The 13649-nt window shown below is 37.1% G+C and overlaps 1 protein-coding gene across 1 annotated transcript; it reads left to right on the forward strand.

Moving 5' to 3' along the window:
- The first annotated feature begins 5315 nt into the window (after window positions 1-5315).
- LOC126973789 (cytidine deaminase-like) lies at window positions 5316-10393 on the forward strand. The gene is made up of 2 exons (XM_050821110.1): window positions 5316-5478; window positions 9871-10393. Exons 1-2 carry the CDS (start codon window positions 5451-5453, stop codon window positions 10296-10298), a joined length of 456 nt encoding a protein of 151 aa, XP_050677067.1. The 5' UTR covers window positions 5316-5450; the 3' UTR covers window positions 10299-10393.
- The last annotated feature ends 3256 nt before the right edge of the window (window positions 10394-13649 follow it).

The raw sequence follows: 13649 nt of genomic DNA on the forward strand, positions 1-13649 counted from the left end.
TTGCTATGCGGATGACAGCACTGGTGATGCCTTATACACGGGCCATGCAGGTCTCTCTCGGGAAATCGTCGACCAGTGCCGGGAGAAACTTGTGTCTTCTATCGAGTTCTCTCTTGAGAAGGTCGCGGATTGGGGTAAATTGAACCTTGTCCATTTTAACCCCCAGAAGACTCAAGTTTGCGCGTTTACCACTAAAAATACCCCAGTTGACGTATCACCGCTCTTCGACAACACTTCCCTTAAAGCCTCGTCTAGTATCGGAATACTGGGTCTCGAAATCTCGAGCGATTGCCAATTTCGTGGTCATCTGGAGGGCAAAGCCAAATTGGCTTCAAAGAAACTGGGCGTCATTAATAGAGCACGGCAATACATCAAGCCGGCCCACATTCTAGCGCTCTACAAAGCGCAGGTCCGGCCACACATGGAGTATTGCTGTCATCTCTGGTCTGGCGCACCCCAGTATCAGCTCGATCCATTCGATTCCGCGTGCAACGCAGAGCAGCTCGAATTGTCGGGGACCCAGTGCTCTGTGAACGGCTGGATCACTTGGCGTTGCGTAGAGACGTCGCTTCATTGTGTGTCTTCTACCGCATTTATCACGGGGAGTGTTCCAAAGAGCTGTTTAACTTGATTCCTGCCGCTGAATTCCACCTTCGCACGACACGCCACAAGCTAGGATATCATCCCCACCATCTGGATGTGTGGCGGTCCTCCACAGTGCGGTTTTCAAGGAGCTTTCTGCCACGTACTACAAAGCTGTGGAATGAACTTCCTTGTGCGGTGTTTCCGGGACGATACGACATGGGTACCTTAAAAAAAAGCGCGTGCACCTTCCTTAAAGGCCGGCAACGCTCCTGTGATTCCTCTGGTGTTGCAAGAGATTGTGGGCGGCGGTGATCACTTAACAACAGGTGACCCGTACGCTCGTTTGTCCTCCTATTCCATAAAAAAAAACATTAAACTGACACATTGGCACACACTCATATATTTATACAACACACACACTCACAAATACACAGGTTGATGCATTTAAAAAAAGTTTCGATTTCTTTATCTGCATTGTAATAGTTATTAGTTTGCCCTCTCTTTACTATGTATCCAACAGGAGCTCTGGTTTGTGTTGCTAATTTTAAGATTTATATAGTTATAAACCTTCTAATGTTGATTACTTTTACCATATTCTTGAATACCGCTAAAACGTGGACACGGCAAGAGGTTGAAAAGTAGAATATAGACGTTCTGGAAATATGGTGCTACTGAAATACGTACTTGATGATTTAGGTATATGGTATGACAAAAGGAACGCATTTTAGATGCGTGACAGCTATGGGTGACAGGAGACAGTGTATTAAACGGAAATTTTAAAACATCGAACAACAGCTGTTGGGATGACGCAATGAATTTTTGATCTCCATTTTGTTTGAATTATTGTCTGAGTTTTTCCTAAGTCGTCGTTATGGTGGACTTAAGTGCAAGCTAAGCTTATGTCTGAGTAAAGTCTAAGTTCGCTCTATTCTTAGTCTGGCCATAAATACTGTTACAATTAAAAATAAACAAGATATTACATTTGAATTTGGAATCTGTCATTTTTGTATGATTCAATGAGTTTTCTCATTTTGGCGGCAATACATTGTACAATATTTTGCGATATTGAAATGGAGTGGGATGATAAAGAGAACCGAATCGCTGTGATTGCATTACACAAAGTAGGTATGGAGCCAAATGCAATTTGTAAAACTCTCCATACGCTTGGTATTAGTAAAATGTTTGTGTACCGGGATATTAAAAGGTACAATAAGACCTCCTATGTTTGCGACAGAAAAAGATCTGGCCGTCCACTTAGTGTTCGTACGAAAAAGGTGGTCAAAACAGTAAGGGAAAGAATTCGAAGTAGTCCTGTCCGATAGCAAAAGATTTTATCTCGGGAGATGAAGATAGCACCTAGAATTGCTTGACTAATTTGGAGTCACTAAAACAATCCGTACGACTGGCAGTAAAGAATTTTGCCATGGAAAGAGTGCGTGCTTCTATTGACAACTGGCCTCAACGTATAAAGGACTGTATTGCAGCCAATGGAGACCACTTCGAACAAGCTTTTTATATTTTAAATTTTATATATTTATCTTTTAAACTAAAACACTGTTAAACTAATAAATGTTATTTACAACACGGACGAGTAAAATAAGAAGGACTCCGTGTCACCTTACATGACAGTGAGGCACCAAAACAAGCCGGTAAACGTGTAAATACATAGCCCCACGCATACACTTACACTAATACAAGCCGATCGGCCACCATTATGAGATTTGCCATCGTCTGTGACAGATCAGTTTGCGTCGCAATAAAATATTTTGAAATTGCCGTCGTGCGTTAAGAAAAAGTGTAAAAACAATATCTACTATAAATGTATTTGTGGATATATGATTATATTGTGTATCTGGTATACCCCGTAACCGCACACACACTAGCATAAAGGTGCTTCACTTGCTAATATCACGGCGCGGAGTCCTTCTTTTTTAACTAGTTCGTGATTTGCAATACATTTTTTTTTCCTTTGATTCAGTATCAATGGAAAGACTAGGTAAGTATATGGCGTTTCTTGTCAGAGCCCCAAATTACCGGGCAGAACATTACGAGCCTGACCATACATAAATTATACTCAAAGGGAGTAAAGCACCTACTGTATTCCGTCATCATATTGGATTGTGAGTGCACCGAAGTATGTAAGGTCCGGAGTGAACACAGGTATTGAAGCCGCCCAAGAATAAGACAAGTTTCATAACAATACCTACTCTACTTTTTTATGCGAGATAATAAAAAGAAAAGGCTACAAAAATAAACATTAAATTTTTTCTCCATTGATCAAAGTCACAATGTTTCATAATGTAGATACTTATTTTGATATACAGAAGTTAGGTACTTATTTATAAAGGCGCCTTTTTATGATCTAGGTACCTACTCGTAGGGCTGGCTATAATAAGTAAATTTCGTTCATTTCTAAGATTACATATACGTTTTTAGGTGTTGAGACTTCCCAGTAAGTTGTCTTAGGACACTTGTATTGGGAATATCTCGCAACTTCCTTAGCAGATACATACTATTTAATAAACAATATAGAAATAAACAGAAATGATTAAAAACCAAATTTTACAATTATCGCACAATGAAAAAAAGTCTGAAAACTGTGTGTGTGTGTGTGTGAGTGAGTGTGTGCATGTGGGTTTGAGTTTGGACCTTTAATTGGGTCCATCTATAGAATGCGTGTGCTTGTCATGTCAGTCTGATAAGAAGATTTTCCACTTCATCATAAGCACGTCAAATTAGCCAATAATTTAAATATGTATATATGTACTGTTAGAGTATGAATTCTTCGCCTACCCTTAAGGGATCATCTATAAATTACGTGAGGCAATTTTCGAGTCCGAAAAAATAACGTGATATTTAACCAGATACTTGTGAGATTAGGTGATATTCGGTTCGACCCCTTCGCCCCTAAATGTCTCACATCGGAGTTCCGATTTAGTTAAAAAAACAAAAAAGTCAGTGTGTCTTCGTCAAGTGAGAGAGAATGAGTGTATTATAGTGGGTCAGTGTTTTACCTTCACCCTTGAAGAAGGCAATATTGCATGCCATGACAAGTACATTCTATAAATCGACAAATAATTATTCACTACTAGAAGATTATTTTAGTTGTATTTCCAAAATTTTTCAAATTTAAATATTATCCTCTAATTATTTCTAGCACCTAAATAAATATGAGATAAACATATTTTCTCATAGAGGTGATAAAAAGTGGAATGTCCACCACGCGCCAGTATTTACTCGAGTGACGTAGTATTCTTTCAATCCATCGATTGGCACAGGTTAAAAAAACTCCTTAAAAATATTGGTTTGCTCCCGAGACGAAACAATCTACATTTGCCAACTTTTTTGTTGCGCCTAAAGACTAATAATAATCTACCATTTCCTACCAGCCTAGCGAAACTCTCTAAGAAAAAAGTGATTCACTCGATTGTATAAAACTTGCAGTCATTGATAGATTTGCAGATGACGGCTATAATCTTGTAAAAAAAACGGAGATAGCCGAAATACATTACGTTCTAAGCAACTGTTCGCTTTCAAACTTAGCCGGATTATACTTCGTCACTAATCGCCATACTCTAATTACTACTATTTCAAACTAATGTCAAATAACTGCACGTTTCATACTAAACTAAATTTCAATTTTTATATAGGCAGTCCCACCTCTTATTACGTATTTACACCCTCTTGGTTTTCTACCTCTGTAAAAAAAACACCCACCTGTATAGGCTTTAATATCTTCAGCTTTGGTAAATAGCATTGAAAGTATCCCCTTGACGTTATCGCTCCTGGCTCGAGCTGCGACCAGTGCCGCATTAACTATGTAGCAATCGTAGCAATTGCTACGGGCCCCATGCGAAATGGGGCCCCGCATATTTAAACCCATTCATCTCTGCCTGAGCATATTTTTTTGATTGAAACTTATGAAGATGTGGTAAATTGAATTGACTTGATGTCACAAAAACTTAAACGTTACAACTTTTCCAACTTAGACAATCCACGTCACTCGGAAACTACTACTTCCAATATAGCTCAAGGGTTCTTATGTTATGTATATAAGCACATACCTAAGTGAATTTGTTAGAAACTTTCATAAGCATAATGTTAACACCAGGAACAAACATAAACTTATAATGCTACTACTCGGCAAAGTCGAGCTAGTAAGTCTTTTGTAGGGCCTTATTTTTATTCAAAATAAGATGTGACATTACTTATTGAAAGTACCACCACCCATTCCAAAATGAATGACTCAGTATATGCTTTTACAACAAGATCCCAGAAAATTCAAAACAAATGTATAACGAAATTCAAAAGTATTATAATTGTAAAAGTTACTATAATCCCTTCTCAATGATACTACAGATTGGGAATGGAGCGCCCGCTGTCAGGGTTTTAAATAATGAGATGAATTGTACGATATTACTTTGTAACCATATTTTATATGAAAAATATGAAGGCCGCTGAGTTTGTGTCGCCCGTTCTTTTCAGGTCTGAGGCATACTTTTTGGAATGCGTGGTAGTTTTTGACTTTCTATAAGTGATATCATATCCTATTTTGAATAAAAATATTTAAATTTGAAAGAATACGCTACGGGCCCCGCGCTTGCTTAATCCGGCACTGGCTGTGACTCGTTTTAGTCATTGCAATGAAACTGGTAATAATCCAATTGGCTTTATTACGCCCGCAAATGCGGTCAATAATAAGTTTGGAGCGGCGCGGAGTAAAAGGAGCATTCAATTATGACGTACTATATCTAATCAGAGATCCATTCCATTGCCATAATCAGTTGGCCGGTGACCGCTACTCGGTAGCAACGTCTGACGCAGACACTCCGAGTTTCAAGTATTTTACGAGACACACGAACACAATGGATATCAGAGATTTTGAATCGTTGAGTAAGTATTTTATTACACTTCTATTATTTAAAAGAACAGAGTCTAAACTATATAGGAAACTCGAAGGTTTTGGAGTTTCACTCCCGAAAAGTTTATTTTCGTTCGCAATGACCTGAATTTCACATATTATATTCTGTTATTTAGGACATTTAGAATGAATTGAATATTTCTACGTCAACAATAAAAATCATATCTGGTACATAGGTATCTTTAGTTATTTTATCATCATAATCATAATTCATTTATTATTCGCTACTACCAATTGGGCCTTATGCATAATAACGGTGGCATAACAACAACCCTTTGAAGTGATAGTGCGAACTATAAAAATAGTTCAAAAATTTGTATGGATTTTTTTCAAACCGACACTAAAAGGATGCAACCTTCACCCACAGATTATATTATTTTGTGAAAATATATAAAAATCCTAACACTCCCAAAACTATAAAATAAACATAGCTTGCACAGTAAAAAGAAATGGGTGGTTTTCTATGTTTTCACATATTAAACTATTAATATTATAAAGTATAATTCTGTATTGTTCTACCTAATTGTTTTTTCGGACATACTACTAATGATAGATGACAATGTTAATATAATAGATAAGTAATGGGTTGGAAACAATAATGTAGATTATGACAGATAATACTCGTGTTAAGTTTTATATATGTATTAATACGTACACAGAGATTTAATCCAACGTAAGTATTTATGGAGTCGATTTTTGGAAATTGGCTTCGAAGAAGCTGGATGTCATAAATACTTCAAGCCGGCCCATAGAGCGCTAGAGATCAGCACAAAGCGCAGGTCCGGCCACATATGGAGTATTGCTGTCATCTCTGGTCTGGCGCACCCCAGTATCAGCTCGAACCATTTGACCGCATGCAACGCAGAGCTGTTCGAATTGTCTGGGACCCGGTGCTCTGTTAAATGCTGGATCACTTGGTGTTGCGTAGAGACGTCGCTTCATTGTGTGTCTTCTACGGGGAGTGTTTGAGCACGTATACCTTTCTAAACGGCTAGCAACGCCTCTGTGATTCCTCTGCTCTTCCAAGAGAATGTGGGCGGCAGTGATCACTTAACATCACGTGACCCATTCACTCGTTAGTCGTCCTCATCTCTTCCTCTTCCATAAAAAATGACGAAAACTGAATTTTACTTGGCGTCTGTTAAGTGCTCTAATAGTATTTTTATTTGATTTACGGGAGTGTTACACATTTAAATAAAACACTATAAGCTAATCCGAAGTCCCGTCGCTAAAATTTTACGCAAAAACGAATGTAGAAGCACAGTTACAATTACACACATTTAAATCCTTTAGAGAGTGTTTTATTTAAAGATGACACTGTAAGCGATTTCTACAAGGGTAAAGTACTTAGGCACGAGGCGAATCTGAGGGTCTCAAAACACATGTATTTCTTAAGCACATAGGCTTTATACTACACCTGTGAGGAGAATAACAATTGAACCTATCATTACTTAGGAAATTAATTAAAACTATAAATTATTTAACAAGTGGACGCCAAGACCTGCCTAAAATCCTTTTCACAACTTTTAAGAAATATTATTAACACGGTTAAAAATTGTTACTCTCTCGTTTTCCGTCAAAATACCCATTCAATAGCCAAGGACAAAAACTAGTACGTAAATTTAAAGTTGTAGATAAGCATTTAATGCTTCATTCAAATGAAAGGTGTTTTTATAAAGTTTAATTATAAGTACTTAGATATTGTGATGGTCACAATGTTAATATTAAGTAAAACGACTGATTTATTATAATATTAGCCTTGTGAGTTCTGCAGAGTCTTGTTCATGCAAGGCCGTTCGAAAGAGTAATTGTATTTACGTGGGTAAAACCTAAATTTTATACTCATTAACTCTGGAAGGAAAAATACAGGTACAGATTCTATAATTATTATACTTAATACGCAATGAAAAAATACTACTTTAAATTTTGTTTATAATATTTTAACTTATTAAGGAATTGTATTACTTATATTTTATTTTTCAACACACTTGCTCGTAAAGTGAGCCTTATTACATTATTCTTAATAATTATAATAGAATTATCCTTACAAAGTTAGTACCTAACTGCAAATTATATGAGAGGAAACAGAACATTTTCAATTTACCAGTGTATTAAAGTTTTTTCAAACAACAAAGAGGTTTTATGCCGCTAAAATCCATTTACATTTTTGGAAGAAGTAAATAAATGTGTCTCTAATTAAAACGAAAAAACATTTATCATTATCAAATTATTTATAATGTACAATAATTTGTTATAAAATCTATGCATTTTTCACTAAAATTATAATTTTGAAGTAGGCTATATGTAATCTATCACCTTACATTTAGCGCGTACAAAAAAAAATGCGCGCCATTTCCATAATTTTCTTATTTTGTTTTGTCTATTTTCCACGCGAGTGTGTTGAAAAAGTGCGAAACTCGTAACCAACTTCCTCACTAGACACTCGGCTGATTTACGCCCTCGCGTACGGCTCAGGCTGCAACTCGTGTATAATGAGCAACTTAGCTCACTTGTACTCTAATATACTATCATTGCTGTGTCACTAATGGAGATGCCATATACCTAAGCTCGCGGAATGGGGTAAAATGAACCTTGTCCAATATAACCCCGAGAAGACTCAAGTTTGCGCCTTAACCAAAAAAAAAAAGTGCCAATTCCGTGGTCATTTGGAAGGCAAAGCCAAACTGGTTTCGAAGAAGATGGGCGTCATAAATAGAGAATGGCGATGCTTCAAGCTGGCCTATGGGCCAGTTGGATGGATTGGATGGGAAATTGTTGAGGGCTAGAATATGTTCTAGCCCTCAACAATTTCCCAAATCGCAAATTTCAAAGCGCAGGTCGCATATGGAGTATTGCTGACATCTCTGGTCTGGCGCATCCCAGTATCAAGTCAATCAGTTATACCGCGTGAAACGCAGAGCTGCTCCATTTGTGCTCTGTGAATGGCTAGATCACCCGCTCTGCCGCATTTATCACGGAGAGTGTTCCAAAGAGCTGTTTGTCCTGATTCCTGTCTCCGGATTCCACTTGGCAGGACACGCCATTAATTAGGATATCATCCCCTATATATGGATGGGTGGCACTCCTCCACATTGAGGTTTTCACCACGTTAAACCAAGTTATAGAATGAGCTTCCTTATGCGGTGTTTCCAGGACGATACGAGATGGACACCTTCAAAAAATGCGCGTACACTTTTATAAGGAGCCGGCAAGAGAATGTGGGCGGCGGTGATCATTTAAAATCAGGTGACCCGTACGTCGTCGTCTGTCCTCTCTTCCAATTATAAAAAACAATGGCCTACAGTGGTCCACCCACCACCACCACAAGTTAGTACCAAAAATTAAATCTTCATAGGTAATTTGAAAATTAGATTTTGATAATCACAGAACACAGATAGTATCTAGATAATATATCTACTATTAATTTTAGCATGTTAATAACGATTTATTTTAAAGTGACATCCCTCACTTTTGGGATTAATTATACAAATTAAATTTTTTTACCATAATTTTTGAACGATGGGATAGGGACTCGAATTCGCTACTTCTCGGGTTCCATCCGAACGCTCTTGCCAAATGAGCCAACCGTTCGAGTAACGCATGGTTCGTCAATCTGTATGTCTTATACAAATCTCAGGTTAATATCTGCGCTGCAGCTGTTAAACACGCCCTGCGTGTAAAAAAGCGTTTATGATTAAACCGTGATTGATGCCAATAGGTGTAATCTTCACTCTTCTCGCTACATCTAGGTACATTTTACATGTTTTATTCCATAGGAGCAATTCACCATTGTGTGTTGGAATATGTTTACCCTGGTTAGGACTTAGGTACTGACGTAGGTACCTAATCGCCGATGACTTGACTCTGCGAATCACCCTAATATTTTTATTAATACTTGACGGCATAAAGGAACCTTGACCTCAGAGTTGTTTGTTGGTTTATAGTATACACAAGAGTATATTACAACTAACTCCAGCGATGTGTATGATTTCATGATCAGCCTACCATACCTATTCTCTCTTACAAGTTTCAACACAAGAAGAATCACAAAGCTTTTTAATTGAAGGTACACATGTCGTATCGATCTGGAATGAAGTTCGCTCCAAGGATCGGTTAAAACGTAGTGATATTATGATTGTGAGTATATTCCCTTGGGATCGGTTAGTTTTCAGTAGATTTGACTGCCAATATCGTTTGCTGACTGTAAGCCAATGCTGGAATTTACTCAAATAGCTATTCGCGTCTTAATAAGAAATCTGTATAAAAGACTCTTGCACTTCACTATGCCATAGTATCAACCGGTACTAAACGTAGATTTACTGTGGAGTCAATCCAAGAGTTAACCAACACATGTTTGATTCCAGGTGAAACGGTCCGGAATCTGATACGCGAAGCCGTCGAGATACGAAAAATGGCCTACTGTCCTTACTCAAACTTCGCGGTCGGGGCTGCTCTTTTGACCGAAGTAGACGCCAAAGTGTACACCGGATGCAACATTGAGAACGCAGCGATGACACCTTGTATCTGCGCCGAACGCGTTGCAATACCGAAAGCAGTATCAGATGGTTATCTCAAGTTCAAATCGTTAGCAGTTGTTGCGCACCAGAAAGATTCCTTTACAGCGCCTTGTGGTGTTTGTCGGCAAACGCTGAGCGAATTCCGCGGTTCGGACGGTGACATAGAAATATATATTAGCAAACCAACCATGGACAAAGTGTTGTGCACCAAATTGTCGCAGTTATTACCTTTCGCGTTTATAAGTTACAAAGTGGACAGTATAGCGGAGAAATAATACCACAATCAGTTCAAATTATATTTATTTTTACTTATTAAGTATTATGTACATTTTAGTAGGAGATAACTTAAAATAAACGACTATAATGTAAATGTGTGGTTGTATTAATACATAGGTAGGTAATTACATAAAAATAAAAGTAGGTACATTATTTAGATGACTATAAAAATAATATTGAGTAGGTTCCTACATTTACTAGAAATTAGATGTTCCCCTTTTATAGAAATATACGGGGATCTCGAGCTGGACAGTTAAATGCGAGAGGCGCTACCGGGTTACATTTACCACATACTTAGTATTTAAACTCATAAATATTTTATATCTGTTTAACTTTGCGCCGCTTTAGGTACCTTTCGAGGAACGTGCGATAGTCCACCATTTTGAATAAACAGACGCTTAAAGTCCGTACGGATATTTTTTACAAAAAAAAAATGCTTAATTAATACTTGTAACAATCATTACTATTTTAAGAAAGAATATGTAATATTCATTTGATATTGATATTTTTTAAATATATTTAGAGTCAAATTTTTGTAAATAATATATTTACACAATGTTTGTGGAAAATATATTAAAATATAATTTAAAAATTGGTTACGTTAAAATGCCCATACGATTAGAAAGTCGCGACAGTCCGTGTGGGGTGTGCCTCTCACCGAGTCAAAAAAAAGAAAAATTATCGCAATTATAATTGCGTCGGGGTGTTTCTATTGATATTTAAGTATTTTCCAGTTATTTAATCACACCAAAACAATGCTTATCAATATCTATATAGCTTATCTATATTTACAATAGGCACTTATTCCTGTGATTCCTCTGGTGTTGCAAGAGAATGTGGGCGGCGGTGATCACTTAACACCATAAAAAAGCGTGTGTCAGCTCCGACGCACGACTGGAGTTTACTCCTCAAGAACGATTGTCTTTGAACAGGTACTAAACAAAATCAAGTCCAATGGAGTCGGTAACAAACAGGCATACAGCAGAAGCTAATAAAAGCGTATTAATTAAAAATTAATATAGATAAATATTAAAAAAATAAAATAACACCATAGTTAATACTGATTTTTCTTATGGTCATGCGCCATCTATCGAAAACCGTTATTTATTTATTTATTTTGAATAAATCGGTCACAACAATAATTACATTAACCAAGTACATTATACTATTGCTAGACGCTATAATGCGAGGACTCACAAAGTTGGAGTAGGAGAGTTAGGTGTATGCAATCGAATCAGCTCATTATGAATATCAGGGGCATCTATTAAGCCCCGGCTAACTTTAACCAAGGTAGTTGCCTGGTCAAGAGCCCGTCTGGTTTCCAGAGTGTTCCGAGGCAACCGATGAGATACGCCGTCGGGTACAAGTACGGGTAGTAACCCAGTTTCTGCATATACAGAAAATGAAAAAAAGATTTTTGTATTTTTTTCTCTAGCATAAGGGATAGGTTACTTCGTAGGGATTCCATACGCACGAGCTCGCTTCAAGCTTACTACGCACAAGAGTAAAGCAGTTGTATTATATTGACGCTGTGGAAATCGCGCGCATTCCTTAATACGAACCGTAGTCTCATAAAGGACTCTTGAGTGACTGTTATTATATCGTGATCGTGTCGTGGAAGGTTAGCTTTTAGTCAAATGTCACACCCAGATCTTTCATTGAATTTCGTCTACGTATGAGCTTACCATTAATGCGGTACTGAAAAGTGATTGGTTGTCGCATTCGACACACAGTGACAATACCTATAGCATTTAGTGAGATTAAATTCCATTTTATTATGCCAATTATAAACAGCATCTATGTCAGCCTGAATAGCCATATTGTGCCTCATTTTGGATGCTCGCATATAATTTTAGGTCATCGGCGTAAAGAAGCCTATAGCACAAAGTATAGCAAGCAGGATGTCATTATTAACCCTGTCGAAGGCCTTACGAAGTCAATCAAAGAAAAGCACATCTACTTGTAATCGTATATCTAATTGTGTTGTTATAAATTCTGTTAATGTTAACAAATTTGAATTTACTGACCTTCTGCATCTAAAACCATGCTGAGCATTATTAAGAAGTTTAGCTACCTGTAAATAAATTGGTCTGTGGAGAACATTTTCAAATATTTTAGCTGGTGAAGATAGATTTGCTATGGGTCGATAACTTTCAACATCGGATTTATCAGAACTCTTCGGTATAGGCGTTACACGCGTTGCTTTCCATTGGAGGGGATAGCAACTTGTTTTCTAAGATAAATTAAATGTATGACATAAAGGGGAGGCAATGCATGTCTTTAAATCCTTGAAGAGAAAAGATGGTAATCTGTCAGGTCCTTCTGAACTGGAAGATTTTAATTTATTAATACTTGTTGTTATATTATAGTTGCTATTATGAGAAGTGTCATTATTATTGGCTTGTGTTGTATTTAGTTAGGGAATATCAGTAGAATACACACGTTGCAAAGAACCTGGCAACTGCATCAGCAGCTGCAGCTCCCGTAAAACTGTCACCCTGGAACTTTACCGTTGGCTCAAAACCTCCTTTGAAACGAAGACTTACTATGTGCTTCCAGAATTCAAGCGGATTAGATTTGATATTGTTTTCTACGCGTATTAGATATGCTTTGTAAGCCTCAGCAGCTCGACGTTTTAATGAACTTCTCATATCCGAAAAGGCCCGGAAGTCATCTAGCCGCTGGGTTTTCCTCCAATTTCTATGTAATTTAAGTTTATAATATCAATAAGTTTATAATGTCTTTTATAATATCAACCGATATAAATATAATAAAAAGTTATGTTGTCGTATTACTCGAAAGATTCAGCGTTCGATTTGGAAATACGAAATAGTTTATGAAAGTGACAATAGATGACGTTTAATCTAGTATTATTTGTTTTTAATTTGAACTAAGATGGGGTCTGTGGTTCAACGCCATCTAATAAAGTTTAGGAAACTAACAATCATTAGTTACTATTCTTATTGCAAAATAAAATAATTTAAAAAGTAACGCTAATTGTTGCCTTATTTGTAAGCTGACAAAGTCTGATTTTATTTAAAAGATAAAAACGTTACTATCATTGATGAGCAGATTTTACTCTTCATATTTTTCTCATACCGGGCTTCTTATATAAAAATCGATTCTAAGGGAGTAAACTCCAAAAAAAAAAAAATGAAACTTCTTTAGAAGCTGAGCACGTTTCGTGGGTATCAAAGAGAACTGAATCTTCATGCTAGGCTATGTAAAGCGTAATCGGCTAGATTAGGCGAGTCGGTCACGGGAGACATGTGTTTTGACTTTCGAGTCGTCACAAAGTGGCTTTTTGGATTTAATTCAAGGTTAACTTATCAATCTATTCTCGAAACAAA

The sequence above is a fragment of the Leptidea sinapis genome, chromosome 30, assembly GCF_905404315.1.
Source record: "Leptidea sinapis chromosome 30, ilLepSina1.1, whole genome shotgun sequence".
Taxonomy (NCBI): domain Eukaryota; kingdom Metazoa; phylum Arthropoda; class Insecta; order Lepidoptera; family Pieridae; genus Leptidea; species Leptidea sinapis.